Source organism: Oncorhynchus clarkii, chromosome 2, assembly GCF_045791955.1.
Source record: "Oncorhynchus clarkii lewisi isolate Uvic-CL-2024 chromosome 2, UVic_Ocla_1.0, whole genome shotgun sequence".
In the NCBI taxonomy this organism is placed as follows: domain Eukaryota; kingdom Metazoa; phylum Chordata; class Actinopteri; order Salmoniformes; family Salmonidae; genus Oncorhynchus; species Oncorhynchus clarkii.
In genome coordinates this window covers 82828923-82843879 of record NC_092148.1, presented here as the reverse complement: position 1 = coordinate 82843879, position 14957 = coordinate 82828923, and the positions used below count along the sequence as shown (strand labels likewise).

General features: G+C 47.3%; 1 protein-coding gene across 6 annotated transcripts in view; it reads right to left on the bottom strand.

The window, feature by feature from the left end:
• Positions 1-66: 66 nt before the first annotated feature.
• The window catches only part of LOC139375040 (receptor-type tyrosine-protein phosphatase beta-like), a 52750-nt gene continuing 37859 nt past the window's right edge, over positions 67-14957 (bottom strand). For 5 of the 6 annotated variants that reach the window (XM_071116433.1, XM_071116424.1, XM_071116415.1 and 2 more), the window contains 19 exons: positions 14462-14725; positions 10688-10954; positions 10134-10433; positions 9668-9943; positions 9339-9488; positions 8894-9182; positions 8066-8172; positions 7820-7925; positions 7234-7314; positions 5368-5385; positions 5174-5255; positions 4808-4898; positions 4358-4434; positions 3844-3978; positions 3578-3700; positions 2085-2248; positions 1666-1801; positions 1425-1545; positions 67-991 (listed from right to left, as the gene is read on the bottom strand). In XM_071116433.1, the coding sequence (XP_070972534.1) occupies positions 969-991; positions 1425-1545; positions 1666-1801; positions 2085-2248; positions 3578-3700; positions 3844-3978; positions 4358-4434; positions 4808-4898; positions 5174-5255; positions 5368-5385; positions 7234-7314; positions 7820-7925; positions 8066-8172; positions 8894-9182; positions 9339-9488; positions 9668-9943; positions 10134-10433; positions 10688-10954; positions 14462-14725 (2810 nt within the window). In that variant the 3' untranslated portion in view covers positions 67-968. Of the gene's footprint in view, positions 992-1424; positions 1546-1665; positions 1802-2084; positions 2249-3577; positions 3701-3843; positions 3979-4357; positions 4435-4807; positions 4899-5173; positions 5256-5367; positions 5386-7233; positions 7315-7819; positions 7926-8065; positions 8173-8893; positions 9183-9338; positions 9489-9667; positions 9944-10133; positions 10434-10687; positions 10955-14461; positions 14726-14957 lie in introns of those variants that run through there. The other variant, XR_011627747.1, reaches the window with a different exon arrangement.

Here is a 14957-nt window from a genome sequence, read left to right as displayed (position 1 = left end):
TACATCAATATTGACAATGAATCATAGATACATTAATAATATGAATAAAAAATGATATCAATGATATTTTTTTCAGTTATGTAAGTATTTTATTGAAACACTTGAAGAATATATTAATTCCCTCATCTTGATATTATTACAGGCTTACATTGATTGCAACATGGGAAAACTGCATTCAGTAACTACTATCATTTGTGTAACGATTCACAGAATCCAATCATTCACTCATATGATTACAGTCATGTTGACAATGTAGGGTTGTGGATTTACAGATGTGTGATTTGTAGTTCCATGACATGATGATAAAGTACATCATTCTTATTTTACATAGGCTACACACAAATGTGGACTACACAACATACACGGTGTGCTTTCATAACGCATATGACAATCCTTTTTTATATTCAATATCTACAAATACATGTATAATGTATTCATCTACATACATATATCATATATTTATGTATGTCCTCAGTGCTTATGAAAATAAGTGTAACTTCAAACAGAAATAATTTTTGTCTAACATTTCAGAAAAGTGACTTGTGAAAGTTACAGTAGCCTATACACTTATTGAATATGTGAATACTGTTATAGGAATTTGATTGATGTATTATTAGATTTTTTTTTACAGTTTTCAGTGTATAATGTTTTTTGGTCTGTGCCACATAATAATGTGCAAATGATAGCTTAACAAAAAAATTGAAAAAACTGTGTACAAATGCCAACAATGCAAATGTAAAGCATATACACAAACACACAGATATAAGACATGTATATACAATTCAGTTAAACTTCATATTATCTGATATAATTAAATAGCTATACATTTTACTATATTTCATTATATCTGGAAAGAACAATCAACAAAAATAGTAGAAAAATAAAATTGCCACGTATCCCTGCAGTGCTATACTTGTGAAAGTACAAACTTTTTTCTTTTTTCTCTCCTTCAGTAGTCCTTACAATCTTTAATAACTGGGATATACCATATCTGTAGGCAAAAAAACAAACAAAAAATATAATTTGTGATGACAGCCAACTACCAAACCTCATAGATATGTGCTACCAAAGCTGCATTGTGTGTTTGAAAGAGTTGCTTATTAAGTAACCTGGTCTTATACACTGTATGTGTTGTAGCCATCTTTACTATCTTTGCCATGTCATACACATTTGCTACACTAGGATAGTGGGTTTGATTCCCAGGACCACCCATACATACAATGTATGCAAGCATAACTGTAAGTCGCTTTGGATAAAAGCATTTGCTAAATGGCGTAAATTATATTACTAACACAGACAAGAGTTGGCTAAGCACAAACAGACTGGACCATGCACCAGGCTAATATTTGAAAAAATAGATAATCTGTGATGTCATCCAATTATGAACAACAATACAGAGAGTTCTAAGGAATGTGAGGGCTTACCTCGTTGGGGATCAGGGTTCACATTCTCATAGATGGGGTAGAGGGGGTTCTCCTGCTCACTGCGAAGCTTCCTGGCTCGGAGGACGTCCCTCACACACTGGTGCAGGTAAGCATACTGGCACTGGAAATAAAATTACCACATCCAGAAATATAACTGTTATTACAGGATATGTTATTACACAACATGGGTTCTGGGGTTCACACACACACACAGCCAGTGGACCCCAACAGACAGTCTCACCTCAGTCTGAACCATGTGTGAGCGGTGGAGGCGCAGGTCGAAGACAGCTCCGTAGATGTCCACTGTGTCCTTGGTGTCCAGCTGCTGCAGCACTCTGTCCAGGGATATGAAGGTGCCTGTGCGGCCCACGCCAGCACTGTCATAGGGAGGAGAGGGAGACAGAGAGAGAAAGAAAGAGAGAGAGGGTCGGAGGCCAGATCAAATTTAGTCACACTACCCAAATGGAGAGGGTAAATATAATTTGACCGCATAATTTCAGTCAATTTCTTTTGAACTGAAATTGAACTGACCTCAACCCTGGTCATTACTGCATGCTGTAGCTATAACAGTTTCTTCAGGGAAGACAATACACTATATCTCAGTGTGTCCTAGAGTGTTGTTTTGTGTTGAATGGGGGACCTAGGGAGTTGGGGACCCACCTGCAGTGAGCCACGGTAGCCCCAGACCCGGAGGTCCTGTTGATGTAGTCCCTGACAGTCCTGACAAACTGGATGAGTGACTGGGTGGTCTCTGGGACGCCGTGGTCAGGCCACACCGTGTAGTGGAACTGACGCACCACCCTGGAGTAGTTCAACTGGTCCTCCTGCATGGAAGACAGGACACAGCTGGAAAGAGAGACTTACTAGGGGCTGACTACACTTTTAGAAAAAACCTTAAAGGGTTCTTCAGCTGTCCCCATAGGTTAACCCTTTGAAGAACCATTTTTGGTTCCATTTAGAACCCTTTCCACAGAGGGTTCTACACGGAGCCCAAAAGAGTTCTACCTGGAACAAAATAGGGTTCTTCCTGGAACCAAAAAGGGCTCTCCTATGTGGACAGCCGAAGATCCCTTTTGGATCAAAAGGTTCCTTTGTGTCCACATCACCAATAAACTAACATGGTCCAAGCACACCAAGACAGTCGTGAAGCGGACACAACAAAACCTATTCCCCCTCAGGAGATTGAAAATATTTGTCATCGGTCCTCAGATGGTTCTGCAGCTGAACCATCGAGAGCATCCTTCTACACCTGCATTGCTTGCTGTTTGGGGTTTTAGGCTGGGTTTCTGTACAGCACTTTGAGATATCAGCTGATGTACGAAGGGCTATATAAATACATTTGATTTGATTTGACTGGTTGCATCACTGCCTGGTATGGCAACCGCAAGGCACTACAGAGGGTAGTGCGAACAGCCCAGTACATCACTGGGGCCAAGCTTCCTGCTATCCAGGACCTCTATACCAGGCGGTGTCAGAGGAAGGCCCTAAAAATTGTCAAAGACTCCAGCCACCCTAGTCATAGACTGTTCTCTCTGCTACCGCACGGCAAGCGGTACCGGGGCGCCAAGTCTAGGTCCAAGAGGCTTCTAAACAACTTCTACTCCCAAGCCATAAGACTCCTGAACATCTAGTCAAATGGCTATCCAGACTATTTGCATTGTCCCACCTCCCCTCTCCACATCACTGCCACTCTCTGTTGTCATCTATGCATAGTCACTTTAATAACTCTACCTACATGTACAAATTACCTCAACTAACCGGTGCCCCTGCACATTGACTCTGTACCGGCACACCCCTGTATATATTGTTATTTTTTTACTGCTGCTCTTTAATTACTTGTTCATTTTATCTCTTATTCTTATCCATTTTTTTTTTACTTCACTGTTGGTTAGGGGCTCGTAAGCATTTCACTGTATTCTGCACATGTGACTAATAACATTTGATTTGATTTTTGATTTGATTTACTATACTGTAGTCTGTCACATATGATATATCAAGACAGCATTAGGTGAAGACAATTATGGTCATATTTCAATATGTTAAAATCCAATCACTACTATGTATGAAACTGTATATAAGGCCAACACACAATATATAACTTTCTACATAACAACCTGGTATTTTTAAAATCAGTGAGTGTCATCCACACTCACGCTACAGATCTTGAATTCCCGGATAGTCCATTCTGGCAGCACAGATTCAGACAACATCTGAACGATGAGGTCTCCGTAATAAAGAGGGTCCTGGTCGAAGGGCCAGTAGTGATCACACTTTACCTGGAAACACATGGATAATAACATTGTAATTACACTAGTAACAATGTTGTAATACCATGTTGTTTAATAGAACTTGATAACAGCTACTCCCAAATGGACAACACTGGCCCGGACGAAGCAAAATGACTGCTCCTTCTACACACCCTGCCTTTCTCCACACACTGGGTCACCATGACAACATTATGGACGTTCTGCTCCCACACCATCTTCCAGAAGTCATCTTTGGTTCCAGGAAGTGGGCCCTGAGTGGCGATGTACTCCCTACGGAAGTTGTTCCCCTGAAAGAAGAAGAGATTTAATTTACATTTTGTTTTTCATATGACCTTTATTACACTAGGAAAGTTTGTGGAGAAGATGAAAAAGCTGCTTAGGACTGTAGGCTTGTTGTAGCCTTATGCTCGACAGGGAGCAAAGTAAGTAGCTCATCCCAGGTATACTAACTGAGGAATAAGGCTGATAATTAAACAATCAATCCTGCCATGACTAACTGAGTTCACGCAGTACTGTCTTTGTTCACATTATACCCCACCACCTACAATGCTCCACCCCGACCCCAACCAACCACCTCCAGCGAACCATCCCCGACACCACGCAACAGAGGGGATTTGACCAGAGTGGCAGTTGGCTCAGGTTTGTCTGTGTGTTTGGATAACTTACAGGAATGTAGCTGGCGTTGATGTAGTCAGAGCACGGATCATCATCCACATAGGACAGCTTCACACGGGTCGAATCGTCTACACAACACAGGCCGTGTACAAAGACATTGAGTTGGCATTTTAGTATGACACAGTGGATGCTGCGGGGAGGACGGCTCATAATAATGTCTGGAATGGAGTAAATGGAATGGAATCAAACACATGTTTAATACCATGCCGTTCACTCCATTCCAGACATTATTATGACCCGTCTTCCCTCCAACAGCCTCCACTGTTATGACACATACATGACCATGTACATAATACATTTTAAAACAAGGTAAAGAGCATTACTACTGTACATGAGCCTTGCAGACAAAACTCCTTGCAGACAATAAATACATCTCTCAATCCCCTTGTCTTTTGTCTATGTATTTGAACCCTATGAAATAGCATGGTTTGTTTGACTCACAGGGCAGGATGTTGTTGTATCGGTTTTTCCCTCTGTTCTCTGGCAGCAGGGCTGTGTCCAGGGGCTGGTTCCTTCCTACGTCTTTCAGGTCCTTACACAGGAAGTGGCATGTTAGGGTTACCATAGATACCTACTGTACGTAAATACTGTATGCATTCCATAACATTTCACAATCAATCTACCATTTCACAACTTTAAATTAAAGGAGAGTTATCAGAAAATAAATATAAATATACACATTTCTATATTGTTTTTCTTTATTAAAGTAAAGCTAATAGGAATATTCAGATTTCATCTAAATGTACTCTAATGCTAATATGTGTGAACGAGATTGCCCAACTGACAGTGAATGTGATCCAGTCTTACCTCGTACTCATCAGACAGTAGGTAATTGGAGTCAGCCTGGAGTTTAATGTAGTGGGACTCAAAGTACATGATCTTGATGGGGCTGCAGGATCAATAGATAAACCGTTTTGAGCAAAACAGAGTAGAGCAAAAGACAAACCAAAAAGGACTTACAGTAATTGGGTGAAACTAATAACAAAAGCATTTAAACATACCTTGAAATACGACGATTACTGGGGGGAAAAGGGAGATACATGTAAATGGCTGAAACTCATTAATGGTAATTTCTTTGTGAGTTTTTATCCTGCCAGAAAACACCTATTTTATTCTATATATATATATAAAGTGGGGCAAAAAAGTATTTAGTCAGCCACCAATTGTGCAAGTTCTCCCACTTAAAAAGATGAGAGAGGCCTGTAATTTTCATCATAGGTACACTTCAACTATGACAGACAAAATGAGAGAGAAAAATCCAGAAAATCACATTGTAGGATTTTTAATGAATTTATTTGCAAATTATGGTGGAAAATAAGTATTTGGTCAATAACAAACAAGCAAGATTTCTGGCTCTCACAGACCTGTAACTTCTTCTTTAAGAGGCTCCTCTGTCCTCCACTCGTTACCTGTATTAATGGCACCTGTTTGAACTTGTTATCAGTATAAAAGACACCTGTCCACAACCTCAAACAGTCACACGCCAAACTCCACTATGGCCAAGGCCAAAGAGCTGTCAAAGGACACCAGAAACAAAATTGTAGACCTGCACCAGGCTGGGAAGACTGAATCTGCAATAGGTAAGCAGCTTGGTATGAAGAAATCAACTGTGGGAGCAATATTAGGAAATGGAAGACATACAAGACCACTGATAATCTCCCTCGATCTGGGGCTCCACGCAAGATCTCACCCCGTGGGGTCAAAATGATCACAAGAACAGTGAGCAAAAATCATTGTAGGATTTTTAATGAATTTATTTGCAATGGTGGAAAATAAGTATTTGGTCAATAACAAAAGTTTATCTCAATACTTTGTTACATACCCGTTGTTGGTAATGACAGAGGTCAAACGTTTTCTGTAAGTCTTCACAAGGTTTTCACACAATGTTGCTGGTATTTTGGCCAATTCCTCCATGCAGATCTCCTCTAGAGCAGTGATGTTTTGGGGCTGTTGCTGGGCAACACAGACTTTCAACTCCCTCCAAAGATTTTCTATGGGGTTGAGATCTGGAGACTGGCTAGGCCACTCCAGGGCCTTGAAATGCTTCTTACGAAGCCACTCCTTCGTTGCCCGGGCGGTGTGTTTGGGATCATTGTCATGCTGAAAGACCCAGCCACGTTTCATCTTCAATGCCCTTGCTGATGGAAGGAGGTTTTCACTCAAAATCTCACGATACATGGCCCCATTCATTCTTTCCTTTACACGGATCAGTCATTTTTGCTCACCGTTCTTGTGATCATTTTGACCCCACGGGGTGAGATCTTGCGTGGAGCCCCAGATCGAGGGAGATTATCAGTGGTCTTGTATGTCTTCCATTTCCTAATAATTGCTCCCACAGTTGATTTCTTCAAACCAAGCTGCTTCCCTATTGCAGATTCAGTCTTCCCAGCCTGGTGCAGGTCTACAATTTTGTTTCTGGTGTCCTTTGACAGCTCTTTGGTCTTGGCCATAGTGGAGTTTGGAGTGTGACTGTTTGAGGTTGTGGACAGGTGTCTTTTATACTGATAACAAGTTCAAACAGGTGCCATTAATACAGGTAACGAGTGGAGGACAGAGGAGCCTCTTAAAGAAGAAGTTACAGGTCTGTGAGAGCCAGAAATCTTGCTTGTTTGTTATTGACCAAATACTTATTTTCCACCATAATTTGCAAATAAATTCATTAAAAATCCTACAATGTGATTTTCTGGATTTTTTCTCTCATTTTGTCTGTCATAGTTGAAGTGTACCTATGATGAAAATTACAGGCTTCTCTCATCTTTTTAAGTGGGAGAACTTGCACAATTGGTGGCTGACTAAATACTTTTTTGCCCCACTGTATAAGACATAAAACCCCAATAGAACTGATCACATATGGCCTCTCCTCTTACCCCCTGACGCCCATGTGCACTCCTGAGGTGGGCCTCTCTCTCCTCATGCTCATTCGGACCACTGGCCCCTCCTGCACACTCCTGTAATCACAGTTTGGATGTCAACATACAGGTGTAGTATGTAGAGTGCAAGCTAGAATGTAGTGTACATGACTAGATGGACCTATATTCCACATCAGGTAACTGAAGCAAGCAGTGGAATCAGATTGAATAAACAGATAAAAATACACCTTACGGAACAGCGAGGACTGTGAAGAGAGACACACACACAGGCACAGACACACATGATAAGACACACACTCTACACACACGTGCACATGGATTTTGTATTGTAGATATGTGGTAGTAGAGTAGCGGCCTGAGGGAACACACTTAATGTGATGTGAAAAGTGTTATGAAATGTAATAAGTTAAATTGTATATAACTGCCTTAATGTTGCTGGACCCCAGGAAGAGTAGCTGCTGCCTTGGCAGGAACTAATGGGATCCATAATAAATACAAAATACAAATCCAAGCCAAGCCAGGGACATGCTAGTATGCAGCGTATAGGTCAAAGTACATGAGGCAGGGAGGGCCAGGAACTGACACTTTGCGAGCCTTCTGTCTGCAGATGAGCAGTGCAGTGACTCCCACCATCATGGCAATGAGGAACATACTGGCACTGATGCCCTCGATCACACCGCTCAGGGGCTCTGTGAGAGGAAGAAGCAACCAATCAATGGTGTTTCTCACAGAGGACCCATCACTCACCAGCATTTCTCATTAACTACCAATCAAACATCAGCATCACACACCATAAACCAATCAGAGTGGTCTGTGAAAAGTGTCCCACCTGCTTCTGTTACCAGGGGAAGGGACAGGTAAGTGTCTGTGTAGAGGGGTGGGTTGTATCTGCTCTGCTCCTCGTCAAAGAGCTGGGTGAACGCACGCACACTGAGCCTAGAGAGAAGAGAGAGACAACCATGACATCTCATTATCGTCCCACTGCATGACAATAACAGAGTTGAATTACAGGTCACATTTTATTTAGATAGTCCCATATAGATGATCTACAGATGGTCTTACTATTAACAAACTATCTGTTGATAATCAACTGCTTGCTAAGATTACGGTTAGGATTAGGTTTAGAATGAGAGTTAGGGCTACGGTTAGAGTTAGTTATTGGATAGTTAGTTGAAATGTTGTTGAGTTATTGAACATCTACTGAAAATCTGTATACCAACTACTTGGAACTATCCAATTCGATCAACTACAGATAAAGGAAAATTTCACTATTAACCTTTATTTAACTGGGCAAGTCAGTTAACAAGAAATTCTTATTTACAATGACGGCCTACCCCGGCCAACCCCTGGCCAACCCCTGGACGATGCTGGGCCAATTGTGCCCTGCCCTATGGGACTCCCAATCACAGCCGGTTGTGATACAGCCTGGAATCGAACCAGGGTCTGTAGTGACTCCTCTAGCACTGAGATGCAGTGCCTTAGAGCGCTGCGGCACTCGGGAGAAGCGGTCTAACATCTAGCTGTCCAGCAGTGGTATGACATCATCATACACAACAGGGAGAAATCCTGCTGGCAGAAATCAGCAACAAAGAAACTACAGATCTGCCCAGACTGCGGGAGAATACTTGATTGATTTGGGCGGAACCCTGTACTCTACCTGTATGCAGTTTTGGGTTTGAGTGGGCCATCACAGAATGGGTTGTGGTCTCTGTGTGTGTCTGGGTTCTGCTCCCTGTCCTGGGCCTGTAGGTGGTCACAGCCACCCCCGAGGGTGTCCATGCCTGTACCCAGGCTGATCTCAAAGCTCTGAGTCCCGCTGTCTCCTGGCCCCTCTGTGCAGCGACTAGGGAAGTAGCTGGTCTGGTAGGCCTTGATGGAACTGTTGGATTTGTAGTCCAGATAAGAAGGCAGAGGGTGGTGCTGCTCTGGTTGAAGGTTTTCATCGTCTGGAGGGAGAAAACACACATATGAGGAGGTTTAGTAACAGACTCAGACCTATTGCTGTGGAAAGTCCTTTTGAGGGAGAATAAACATCATCCACCCATCCATCCACTGACATACTGACACTTGTACAATGTTTGTTCTAACTTCAGTCCCCTTACCTTCAGACTCGGTCACCACCACTGTGAAGAACTTGACGGCTCCATTGACATCACTGAACCAGCTGCAGTTAAACTTGAAGAAGATGGTGTTTTTGGTGACAAGAGCAGCCCTGTCGTTAACCCGAGTGGTCAGGGAAGGAAGGGGTGGACCTAAAAGGATAAGTATCATGATTACAATCAGTCATGATGACTGTAGAATGACCAGAGGGACATACATACACACTGTAACAGCTAATGGCAATGACGTTGACCATATCATGTCTATCCCTGTGCTCATCATCACACGGTCACCCCGACCACATGGCATTCACAAGTCCGTCGGTACTCACGGTCGATCATGGTGACCACGCTGTCCTCGGCGGCCTCGCTGGTCATGCTGTCGGAGATGGCCTTGACGGAGACGGTGTAGCGCTTGTGTGGCTCCAGCTGGGTGATGTGGTAGAGGGTTCTGTCGCGGCCTGTCCGCTGGGAGTACACCAGGGCGTGGGAGTCCTGGAGGCACTCAATAGTGTATGAGTCAAAGTCGGCCTCCGGAGGGGCCCAGGAGCAGGAGATGGAGGTGGAGTTCTGGGGGCGGCAGTGCAGGTACTGGACACGCTCTGGCTCTATGGACGGGATAAACGGTAGAGGACGCCAGAGGTAAGAACAGAGATCAAAATGCCACGGTCACACTATATTCTCTCTAGTGCAGAGGTCAGAGCTGTACCGTGCACAGGATTTTGTTCCAGCCAAGCAACAACTTTAGCTACCTCGCCTCAGTCTTGCACTACTTGAACAATGTACAGTACAGCCTACTTGTTCGAATGCTCTTGTAGATGGGTGGGCTGTAGGCAGAGCTCCCACCACCACCAACACCACCACCAGCCCCACTGACGGTACGCAGGATGAAGTTGTACAGGCGTCCTGGGTATAGCCCCTTCAGAATGCGGCTCCCGGAGGTCCGGGTGTGGTAGGGGTTGAATACAGACAGGTGGTCCCTGGGGGCCCACTGCAGGTCAAAGTCGTCATAGTCGCTGCCTGCAGGACCACTCCAGGTCAGCTCCAGGGAGGTGTTGGTGACTCCACCAAATGATACAGAGGTAGGGGGTCTGGGGGCTGAGGAGGAGAAGATGGACACACAAAGGAAGGCAGATCAGCAACTTCAAGCAAATACTGTCAAACCCAGGCTCTATTTTACCTTAGAAACGACCCTCAAAACTGATTTTAGAATAGTGTATGTCGTAATTGTGTTGGAAACCATGTGTTTGATGTATTTGATACCATTCCACTAATTCCACAAGCCCATTCTCCCCAATTAAGTTGCATGTGCAATGTCCTTTAAATAAACATAACTTGTCCTAATGTCTTACCGGTACGTCCATGAGCGGTGGCCCTGTTGGTGAGCTCTCCGCTGCGTGTGAGGATGACAGCATGGTAGAGACGCCCGGGGATCAGCGTGGGGAAGACGTGCTCCATGGCGTCTGGCCCTAACGTCTCCTCTGCCTGCTGGGAGCCATCTGGGTTGTAGAGGGACAGCAGGTAGCCACTTAGCTCCCCCACCGCCCGCTTCCATGACACCCACAACATCTCCGACTGGTTACGACTCTGTGCCTGGAGGGAGGTCACTGCAGCCGGGACTGAAGAGGCGGAACGGACAATTGGACAGTGTCAAATCATGATGTAAAGTCAGTGAGACATACAGTTAGTTCTCTAGTTAGTTCTCCAGTTAGTTCTCTAGTTAGTTCTCCAGTTAGTTCTCTAGTTAGTTCTCCAGTGAGTTCTCTAGTTAGTTCTCCAGTTAGTTCTCCAGTTAGTTCTTTGTTACCACGTCATTTCTGTGAGAGAAACACATTATGCATTATGTTTTGAGAACATTCAGTAGTGATCCAAATCAATTTCTCAAGTACTGCCCAACCCTTCTCATACCCCTGCCCACAGCATCTCAGTACCCCCCCATCCTTCTCATACCCCTGCCCACAGCATCTCAGTACCCCCCAACCCTTCTCATACCCCTGCCCACAGCATCTCAGTACCCCCCAACCCTTCTCATACCCCTGCCCACAGCATCTCAGTACCCCCCAACCCTTCTCATACCCCAGCCCACAGCATCTCAGTACCCCCCAACCCTTCTCATACCCCTGCCCACAGCATCTCAGTAACCCCCAACCCTTCTCATACCCCTGCCCACAGCATCTCAGTACCCCCCAACCCTTCTCATACCGCTGCCCACAGCATCTCAGTACCCCCCAACCCTTCTCATACCCCTGCCCACAGCATCTCAGTAACCCCCAACCCTTCTCATACCCCTGCCTACAGCATCTCAGTACCCCCCAACCCTTCTCATACCCCTGCCCACAGCATCTCAGTACCCCCCAACCCTTCTCATACCCCTGCCCACAGCATCTCAGTACCCCCCAACCCTTCTCATACCCCTGCCCACAGCATCTCAGTACCCCCCAACCCTTCTCATACCGCTGCCCACAGCATCTCAGTACCCCCCAACCCTTCTCATACCCCAGCCCACAGCATCTCAGTAACCCCCAACCCTTCTCATACCCCTGCCCACAGCATCTCAGTACCCCCCAACCCTTCTCATACCCTGCCCACAGCATCTCAGTAACCCCCAACCCTTCTCATACCGCTGCCCACAGCATCTCAGTACCCCCCAACCCTTCTCATACCCCTGCCCACAGCATCTCAGTACCCCCCAACCCTTCTCATACCCCAGCCCACAGCATCTCAGTACCCCCCAACCCTTCTCATACCGCTGCCCACAGCATCTCAGTACCCCCCAACCCTTCTCATACCCCAGCCCACAGCATCACAGTAACCCCCAACCCTTCTCATACCCCTGCCCACAGCATCTCAGTACCCCCCAACCCTTCTCATACCCTGCCCACAGCATCTCAGTAACCCCCAACCCTTCTCATACCGCTGCCCACAGCATCTCAGTACCCCCCAACCCTTCTCATACCCCTGCCCACAGCATCTCAGTACCCCCCAACCCTTCTCATACCCCTGCCCACAGCATCTCAGTACCCCCCAACTCTTCTCATACCCCTGCCCACAGCATCTCAGTACCCCCCAACCCTTCTCATACCCCTGCCCACAGCATCTCAGTACCCCCCAACCCTTCTCATACCCCTGCCCACAGCATCTCAGTACCCCCCAACCCTTCTCATACCCCTGCCCACAGCATCTCAGTACCCCCCAACCCTTCTCATACCCCTGCCCACAGTATCTCAGTACCCCCAACCCTTCTCATACCCCTGCCCACAGCATCTCAGTACCCCCCAACCCTTCTCATACCCTGCCCACAGCATCTCAGTAACCCCCAACCCTTCTCATACCCCTGCCCACAGCATCTCAGTACCCCCCAACCCTTCTCATACCCCTGCCCCCAACCCTTCTCATACCCCTGCCCACAGCATCTCAGTACCCCCCAACCCTTCTCATACCCCTGCCCACAGCATCTCAGTACCCCCCAACCCTTCTCATACCCCTGCCCACAGTATCTCAGTACCCCCCACCCTTCTCATACCCCTGCCCACAGCATCTCAGTACCCCCCAACCCTTCTCATACCCTGCCCACAGCATCTCAGTACCCCCCAACCCTTCTCATACCGCTGCCCACAGCATCTCAGTACCCCCCAACCCTTCTCATACCCCTGCCCACAGCATCTCAGTACCCCCCAACCCTTCTCATACCCCTTCCCACAGCATCTCAGTAACCCCCAACCCTTCTCATACCCCTGCCCACACCATCTCAGTACCCCCCAACCCTTCTCATACCCCAGCCCACAGCATCTCAGTACCCCCCAACCCTTCTCATACCCGTGCCCCCAACCCTTCTCATACCCCTGCCCACAGCATCTCAGTACCCCCCAACCCTTCTCATACCCCTGCCCACAGCATCTCAGTACCCCCCAACCCTTCTCATACCCCTGCCCACAGTATCTCAGTACCCCCAACCCTTCTCATACCCCTGCCCACAGCATCTCAGTACCCCCCAACCCTTCTCATACCCCTGCCCACAGTATCTCAGTACCCCCAACCCTTCTCATACCCCTGCCCACAGCATCTCAGTACCCCCCAACCCTTCTCATACCCTGCCCACAGCATCTCAGTAACCCCCAACCCTTCTCATACCCCTGCCCACAGCATCTCAGTACCCCCCAACCCTTCTCATACCCCTGCCCCCAACCCTTCTCATACCCCTGCCCACAGCATCCCAGTACCCCCCAACCCTTCTCATACCCCTGCCCACAGCATCTCAGTACCCCCCAACCCTTCTCATACCCCTGCCCACAGCATCTCAGTACCCCCCAACCCTTCTCATACCCCTGCCCACAGCATCTCAGTACCCCCCCATCCTTCTCATACCCCTGCCCACAGCATCTCAGTACCCCCCAACCCTTCTCATACCGCTGCCCACAGCATCTCAGTACCCCCCAACCCTTCTCATACCCCTGCCCACAGCATCTCAGTACCCCCAACCCTTCTCATACCCCTTCCCACAGCATCTCAGTAACCCCCAACCCTTCTCATACCCCTGCCCACACCATCTCAGTACCCCCCAACCCTTCTCATACCCCAGCCCACAGCATCTCAGTACCCCCCAACCCTTCTCATACCCCTGCCCACAGCATCTCAGTACCCCCCAACCCTTCTCATACCCCTGCCCACAGCATCTCAGTACCCCCCAACCCTTCTCATACCCCTGCCCACAGCATCTCAGTACCCCCCAACCCTTCTCATACCCCTGCCCACAGCATCTCAGTACCCCCCAACCCTTCTCATACCCCTGCCCACAGCATCTCAGTACCCCCCAACCCTTCTCATACCCCTGCCCACAGCATCTCAGTACCCCCCAACCCTTGTCATACCCCTGCCCACAGCATCTCAGTACCCCCCAACCCTTCTCATACCGCTGCCCACAGCATCCCAGTACCCCCCAACCCTTCTCATACCGCTGCCCACAGCATCTCAGTACCCCCCAACCCTTCTCATACCCCTGCCCACAGAATCTCAGTACCCCCCAACCCTTCTCATACCCCTGCCCACAGCATCTCAGTACCCCCCAACCCTTCTCATACCCCTGCCCACAGCATCTCAGTACCCCAGGAGCAGCACAGCTCACTCACTAGTCCTGGCCCAGATAGCTGAGTCGTTGGTCTGCTCTCCGCTGCGCGTTAACACCACCATCCTGTAAGGGGCACCAGGCCTCAGGCCCTGGAAGGAGACCTGCAGTGTGCTGGGCTGGCCGCTACGCCGGTCGTACAGCGTGTCATCTCCGTTGTACAGGTAGAGGTCGTAACCTTCGAACTCTCCCTGCGGGGGAGACCAGTGGAAGGACAGGCTGCTGCTGCTGTTGGCCTGGATGGAGAGGTCGCTGACTGCCGCCGGACCTGGGAGCACAACACTACTCAGGTCCACATATATATTCCTTCCATATTGCCTCTATACATCTTCACGGTGACTCTGATTCTCTATTCCCTGTTTTACTAAGACTTCCTGTATTATTTGTGTAATCTTACAATAAAGCCTACATAACCGATTGCTCTCCAGGAGGAGGCTTAGACAACCTGCACTACACATATTAATACCACTTGACGAACTTGTGTGGGACATAGTGAAGAT